Below are 7,985 nucleotides of genomic sequence, written 5' to 3'. Positions count from 1 at the left end.
TAATCTTGCAAAACTTGTTTCAAATATTGCTTCTGTATCTTTCTTCCCTTTCTTATGCATATGTTACACCTTTTGTAGTTGTCACACAATTCTTGGATATTCTATGTTCCCTTTTAGGAAGTGAGGGTATTTTTTTATCTTTGTATTTTAGTTTTGGAAGTATCTATTAGCATATCTTCAAGCTCACAGATTGTTTGCTTGGCTGTGTCCAGTTTAATATTCAGTCTGTTAAAGGAATTCTTTATTTCTTTACTAATTTTTTTAGCATTTCCTTTTTATTCTTTCTTATTATTTATATCTTACTGCTTACATTATTTATCTGTTCTTGTATGTTGTATACCTTTTTCATTAGCATTTTTAGCATATTAACCATAGTTGTTTTAAATTCTTGCTCTTATGATACCAATGATATCTGATTCTGATTCTGATCATTGCTCTGTCTCTTCAAGCTGTTTTCTTTGTCTTTAAGTATGTCATGTAAAGTTTTGCTGGAAGTTGGACATGATATACTGAGTAAAATAAACTGAGATACATAGACTTTTAGTAATGTGTTGGTAAGGCGTGGAGGGAGAAGAAGAATTCTATAATCTTATAATTATGCCTCAGTATTTTAATAACCATGTGTTCCTGGCCTGTGACCCTTACAAATGCTTCTCAGTCTCCACATTCTCCCCTCAGTTGAGAATGGAAGACTAGAGAAGGCTGGAATTGTATTTTTGCCTTCCCCCATGTGGAAAACCAGAGTGGGCTACAGTTGAGTAGTTTCCTTCCCCCATGTCAAAAGCTAATGTGGGATAGACTTGAGACTTCCCCCAGTTCACCTAGGCTCAGGTAAAACTCTAACCTGTTATGTTCTGTTGAAATAGTTTATTTTAAGGTCAGGCCTTAAGAAGAACAGAATACTCTGGGAGTACTTCGTAATAGCTACATTTCCCTTTTTCCTGCCAGAAGTGTCAGGGGATTTCCTTCCAATTTTCTCTGTGAAAATCTGATAAGACTCCTGGACATAAAACTCACAAAATTGTAAGTGCTTCCTTAAGACTGCCTCCCTCCTGCTGGAGTTTCTAATCTCTCAAACTTGTCCAGACGAGTTTCCAGAAATTTATCAATCATAGTATATTTTCTTTTACCTTATTGGTTCCCATGCTGGTTTCTGCTCTGGTAAGTTGAAATTCTCTGTGTCTGCCTGTCTACATCACCAACTTTCAAACAGTGGTTTGTTATTTGACTTTGTTTCTCTGGTGAATCTAAAAGAGTTGTGTTTCTGTTGTTTGGCCAACTTTTTATTCCTCTGTGAATAGGAGATATGACTGTCAAGCTCTTTACATTCCAAATTGGGAACCAGAAATCCCTCTGTTGATTATTTAACTATGTGCTTTGAGTTACTCTTTTAGTGCTTCTGGTAAATATTAAAACATATATCTAAATTTATCTCAATCTACTTAAAGCAAATAATGAATTATATCCGGTAATATATTGAAGTTTTATTGGTCTAATAGCTTTATTTTTCTCTTCTCCTTGTTATTTTTTTCATATATATTACATCTTATATATTATAAATCTGACAATGCAGTGTTATAATTATTGCTTTATGGAATTTTATGTTTATAAAGAAGAGAAAAATTACATTCACACGATGTCATTTGCTCTTAAACTTTTCCTGTGGATTCAAAATATCATTACTGTTATTTACTTTTACCAAAATGCCTTATTTTGTATTTCTTGAAGGCAGTTATGTAACTAACAAAATGTCTAATTTTTTGTTTATCCAAAAATTCCTTATTTCATCCTCTATTTTGTTTTGTTTTGTTTTAATTAATTAATTTATTTATTTATTAAAGAACAGTCAGTTACAATGTGCCAATTTCTGGTGTATAGCACAATGTCCCAGTCAAGAACATACATACATATATTTGTTTTCATATTATTTTTCATTATGGATTGTTACAAGATACTGAACATAGTTCCCTGTGCTATACAGAAGAAACTTTTTAAAAATCTATTTTTATATATAATGGCTAACATTTGTAAATCTCAAACTCCCAAATTTATCCCTTCCCACCCCCTTTCTTGAGTAACCACATGGTTGTTTACTATATCTGCAAGTCTGTTTCTGTTTTGTAGATGAGTTTATTAGTGTCGTCTGTCCTTTTTTTTTTTTTCTTTGTTTTAGATTCCACATATGAGTGCTATCATATGATATTTTTCTTTCTCTTTCTGGCTTACTTCACTTAGAAAGACCATCTCCAGATCCATCCATGTTGCTGCAAATGGCATTGTTTTATTCTTTTCTATCACTGAGTAGTATTCCATTTTATAAATATACCACCGCTTCTTTATCCAGTTATCCATCGATGGACATTTAGGTTGCTTCCATGTCTTGGTTATTGTATATAGTGCTGTTATGAACATTGAGGTGTATGTATCTTTTTCATTAGAGTTCTCTCCAGATATATACCCAGAAGTGGGATTGCTGGATCATATGGTAAGTCTATTTTTAGTTTTTTAAGGAATCTCCATACTGTTTTCCATAATGTTTGGCTGCACCAAACTACATTCCCACCAGCAGTGTAGGAGGGTTCCCTTTTCTCCACAGCCTCTCCAGCTTTTGTCATTTGTGGACTTTTGAGTGATGGCCATTCTGACTGTTGATACCTCATTGTAGTTTTGACTTGCATTTCGCTGATATTAGTGATATTGAGCATTTTTTCATATGCCTATTGGCCATTTGTGTGTCTTCACTGGAGAATTATTTGGTATTCTGTCCATTTTTGGATTGTGTTTTTGTTGTTGTTGTTGTTGTTATTAAGTTGCATGAGCTGTTTATATATTCTGGAAATTAAACCTTTGTCAGTAGCATCATTTGCAAATATTTTCTCTCATTCTATAGGTTGTCTTTTTGTTGTGCTTATGGTTTCTTTTGCTGCGCAAAAGTGTATAAGTTTAATTAGGTCCCATTTGTTTTTTTTTTAACATTTTTTATTGATTTATAATCATTTTACAATGTTGTGTCAAATTCCAGTGTTCAGCACAATCTTTCAGTTATTCATGGACATATACACACTCATTGTCACATTTTTTTCTCTGTGAGTTATCATAACATTTTGGGTATATTTCCCTGTGCTATACAGTGTAGTCTATTCTACAATTTTGAAATCCCAGTCTATCCCTTCCCACCCTCCACCCCCCTGGTAACCACAAGTCTGTATTCTCTGTCTGTGAGTCTATTTCTGTCCTTTATTTACGCTTTGTTTTTGTTTGTTTGTTTTTGTTTTTGTTTTTTAGATTCCACATATGAGTAAGTGGGGGCCGGGGGCGGAGTCGCCAGCGGGGGAGGAGAGAGCGAGCAGCGAGCGAGAGCGCGGCTGGCCCAGGAAGCGGAGAGCGCCGCCCACCCATCCGGGGCGAGAGAGGAGCCGCGGGCAGAGGCAGGCTGGGCCGGGGGCTGGGCCCTCGACCCCTCCCGTGACCCCGCAGCCCCCAGCCCGCCCCCAAGATGATGAAGAGGCAGCTGCATTGCATGCGGCAGCTGGCCACACGGGCAGCTTGGGACGCACCCCGGAGACTGCTGAGTTCCTGGGTGAGGACCTGCAGCAGGTGGAGCAGAGGCTGAAGCCGGCCAAGCGAGCAGCCCACAATGTCCACAAACGACTGCAGGCCTGTCTGCAGGGCCAGAGCGGGGCAGACATGGACAAGCGGGTGAAGAAGCTTCCCCTCATGGCTCTGTCCACCACGATGGCCGAGAGCTTCAAGGAGCTGGACCCCGATTCCAGCATGGGGAAGGCCTTGGAGATGAGCTGTGCCATTCAGAACCAGCTGGCCCGCATCCTGGCTGAGTTTGAGATGACCCTGGAGAAGGATGTCCTGCAGCCGCTCAGCAGGCTGAGTGAGGAGGAACTGCCAGCCATCCTTAAGCACAAGAAAAGCTTGCAGAAACTGGTGTCTGACTGGAACACGCTTAAGAGCAGGCTCAGTCAGGCAGCTAAGAACTCAGGCAGCAGTCAGGGCCTGGGTGGCGGCCCCGGCAGTTACAGTCACACCACCACGGCCAACAAGGTGGAGACGCTGAAGGAGGAGGAGGAGGAGCTGAAGAGGAAGGTGGAGCAGTGCAAGGACGAGTACTTGGCCGACCTGTACCACTTCACCACCAAGGAGGACACATATGCCAACTACTTCATCCATCTCATGGAGATTCAGGCTGATTACCATCGCAAGTCTCTGAGCTCTCTGGACACGGCCCTCGCTGAGCTGAGGGAGAACCACAGCCAAGCAGACCCCTCCCCCTCGATGACGGCCGCCCCCTTCTCCAGGGTGTACAGGGTGTCTCTGGGAACCCACCTGCAAGAGCTAGGCCGGGACATCGCCCTGCCCATCGAGGCCTGCGTTGTGATGCTGCTTTCTGAGGGCATGAAGGAAGAGGGCCTCTTCCGTCTGGCCGCTGGAGCCTCCATGCTGAAACGCCTCAAGCAGACGATGGCCTTGGACCCCCGCAGCCTGCAGGAGTTCTGCTCGGACCCCCACGCCGTGGCAGGTGCCCTCAAGTCCTATCTGCGGGAGCTGCCAGAGCCACTGACGACTTTTGACCTCTATGACGATTGGATGAGGGCAGCCAGCCTGAAGGAGCCAGGAGCCCGGCTGGAGGCCCTCCAGGAGGTATGCAGCCACCTGCCCCGCGAGAACTTCAGTAACCTCAGGTACCTGATGAAGTTCCTGGCACAGCTGGCAGAGGAGCAGGAGGTGAACAGGATGACGCCCAGCAATATCGCCATTGTCCTGGGGCCCAACCTGCTGTGGCCCCCTGAGAAGGAACGGGACCCAGCCCAGCTGGATGCAGCCTCCGTGTGGTCCATCCAGGTGGTGGGCGTGGTCGAAGCTCTGATACAGAACGCAGACACCCTCTTCCCTGGAGATACCAACTTCAACGTGTCAGGCTTGTTCTCAGTGCCCGCTCCCCAGGACAAGGTCAGTGACAGGCCGGCTTCTGAGGAGCTTCCATCAGTTGCCATGCCCACCCCAGCCGTTGTCCCATCTCCAGCTCCGACCCCGGCCCCAGTGGCTGCCAAGGAAAGGGCAGAGTCCAAGACGCCCCTCAGACCAGCCTCCCCCAAGTTCAGTAGGAGCCCCCCGGAGGCAGGAGCCCCAGCAGAGGACACAGCTCGGAAGACCAAACGCCCAGCGCCAGCCAGGCCCACCATGCCACCACCCCAGGTCTCCAGCACCCGCTGCACCCCTCCAGCCTCAGCCCCACCCCCTGGCTCTGGCAGCCCTGTGACCCCCCGGGTTCTGCCCCGCCGTCTGGTTGGCAGCAACCTCCGGGCCCCCACGGTGCCACCCCCATTACCCCCCACTGCCCCCCAGCCTGCCCGGCGCCAGAGCCGGCCCTCACTAGCCTCCCCCAGCCCAGCCTCCCCAGGTCCAGCCTCCTCCAGCGGAGTCTCTCTGAGCATGCCTGCAGATGTGGACCTGGGGGCTGCCACAGAGGAGGGAGGGGCCCCTGAGGCAGTAGGCAGGGCCCCCACTCCCCCAGTCATCCCCCCTCAGCCCCGGCCCAGGAGCCTTGCCTCAGAGACCGACTGAGCTGGCAGCTCCTCCCTCACAGCCCTCAGCATCCCTTCCTCCCCACCTTGTCCTCCCAGGACACAGCCCTCACCCCTCCCAAGGGGGTGGGGGGGCCTCCAGCCTTTGCCTACAAGTGCCTCGGTGCCCGCTGGGTCGGCCCCCATGGCAAGGGGGACTCAGAACAGTCCTCCGCTTCTAGACTTTGTCCTCTTGGATCCACTCTTGGTTTGGGGGTCCCCTCAGCCAACTCCCCACTCCCTGGCAGGGTCCCAGGGGAGCCGCTGGAAGGAAGGAGAGGCTCACCTACTCCTGCAGGACTTTAATTTTTCTCTTGCCAGTATATTTTTTTGTAAGGCTGGTAAATAAATTATTTTGGACAAAACTGGAGCAGCTGCCCAAATGATAGTTTTATTTTCTGTCCTTGAAATAAAGAAGCCACTTTCATAAAGGAGAAAAAAAAAATTTGTTTTATTTTGTTTTTATTTCTATTGCCTGGGTAGACTGCCCTAAGAGAACGTTGCTAAGATTTATGTCATAATTCTATGTTTTCTTCTAGGAGATTTATCATGTCTTGTCTTATATTTAAGACTGTAAGCCATTTTGAGTTTATTTGTGTCTATGGAGTGAGGGAGTGCTCTAACTTTATTGACTTACATGCTACTATCCAGTTTTCTCAACACCATTTGCTGAAGAGACTGTCTTTTCTCCATTGTATGTTCTTGTCTCCTTTGTCAAAGATTAATTCACCATAGGTCTGTGGGTTTATTTCTGGGTTCTCTATTCTGTTGCATTGATTCATATGTCTGTTTTTATGCCAATACCATGCTGTTTTGATTACTGTAGCTCTGTAATATTGTCTGAAGTCTGGGAGGGTTATTACTCCAGCTTTGTTCATTTTCTTCAGTATTGCTTTGGCAATTCTGGGTCTTTCGTGATGCTATATAAATTTTAGGGTTGTTTGTTCTAGTGTTGTGAAAAATGTCCTGGGTAATTTGATAGGAATTGCATTAAATCTGTAGTTTGCCTTGAGCAGTATGGCCATTTAAATGATATTGATTCTTCCAATCCAAGAGTAATCTTTCCACTTCTTTAAGTCATCTTTAATTTCCTTAATCAGTGTTTTATAGATCTCCATGTATAAGTCTTTCACCTCCTTGGTCAGATTTATTCCTAAGTATTTTATTATTTTGGAGGCGATTTTAAAAGGGATTGTTTCTTTACTTTCTTTTCCTGCTATTTCACTGTTAGTATAAAGAAATGTAACTGATTTTTGTATGCTGATCTTGTATCTTGCTACCTTGCCAAATTATTTTATTAGCTCTAGTAGCATTTGCATGGAGCTTTTAGGGTTTTCTATATATAGTATCATGTCATCTGCATATAATGACAATTTTACCTCTTCTCTTCCAATTTGAATCCCTTTTATTTATTTTTTTTTTCTTGACTGATTACTATGGCTAGGACTTCTAAGACTATGTTGAATAGAAGTGGTGAGAGTGGGCATCCTTGTCTTGTTCTAGATTTTAGCAGGAAGGCTTTCAGTTTTTCACTGTTTAGTATTATGCTGGCTGTGAGTTTATCATAAATAGCTTTTATTATGTTGAGATATGTTCCCTCTATACCCACTTTGGTAACAGCTTTTATCATAAATGGATGTTGAATTTTATCAAATGCTTTTTCTGCATCTATTGAGATGATCATGTGTTTTTTTCCTTTCTTTTGTTGATGTGGTGTATCACATTGATTGATTTGTTTATGTTGAACCATCCTTGTGTCCCTGGGATGAATCCAACTTGATCATAGTATATGATCTTTTTTAATGTGCTGTTGACTTCTGTTGCTAATATTTTGCTGAGGATTTTTGCATTTATGTTCATCGCTGACATTGGCCTATAATTTTCTTTTTTGGTAGTGTCTTTGTCTGGTTTTGGTATCAGGGTGATGGTGGCTTCATAGAATGAGTTTGTGAGTACTTCCTCCTTTTCAATGTTTTGGAAGAGTTTGAGAAGGACTGGTATGAGTTCTTCTTTGTATGTTTGGTAGAAATCTTAATTGCTAATTCTACTTCATTTCTAGTGATTGGTCTGTTCAAGTGGGCTATTTCTTCTTGATTCAGTCTTGGTGGACTGTATGTTTCCAGAAACTTGCCCATTTTTCTCAGTTGTCCAATTTGTTTCTATATAGTTGTTCATAGTATTCTCTTTATGGTTTTTTATATTTCTGTGGCATTAGTTGTAATTCCTCCATTTTCCTTTCTTATCTTATTTATTTGCATTCTCTACCTTTTCTTCTTGTTGAGCCTGGCCAGAGGTTTGTCAGTTTTGTTTACTCTTTCAAAAAACCAGCTCTTGGTTTGATTGATTTTTTTCTATTTTTTTTAATCTTTTTTTTATTTATTTCTTCCCTGATCCTTATTATTTCCTTCC

General features: G+C 43.3%; 1 protein-coding gene across 1 annotated transcript; it reads left to right on the top strand.

Moving 5' to 3' along the window:
* Positions 1–3,367: 3,367 nt before the first annotated feature.
* Positions 3,368–6,021, top strand: LOC116662049 (SH3 domain-binding protein 1-like). The gene is given in 2 exon segments (XM_032475280.1): positions 3,368–3,533; positions 3,536–6,021. Coding segments are annotated over 2 exon segments (2,079 nt in total). The 5' UTR covers positions 3,368–3,496; the 3' UTR covers positions 5,578–6,021.
* The last annotated feature ends 1,964 nt before the right edge of the window (positions 6,022–7,985 follow it).

This window comes from Camelus ferus, chromosome X (assembly GCF_009834535.1).
Source record: "Camelus ferus isolate YT-003-E chromosome X, BCGSAC_Cfer_1.0, whole genome shotgun sequence".
NCBI lineage: Eukaryota > Metazoa > Chordata > Mammalia > Artiodactyla > Camelidae > Camelus > Camelus ferus.
Note: the sequence above shows the minus strand (reverse complement) of the source record. Positions and strands in the feature narration are given on the sequence as shown.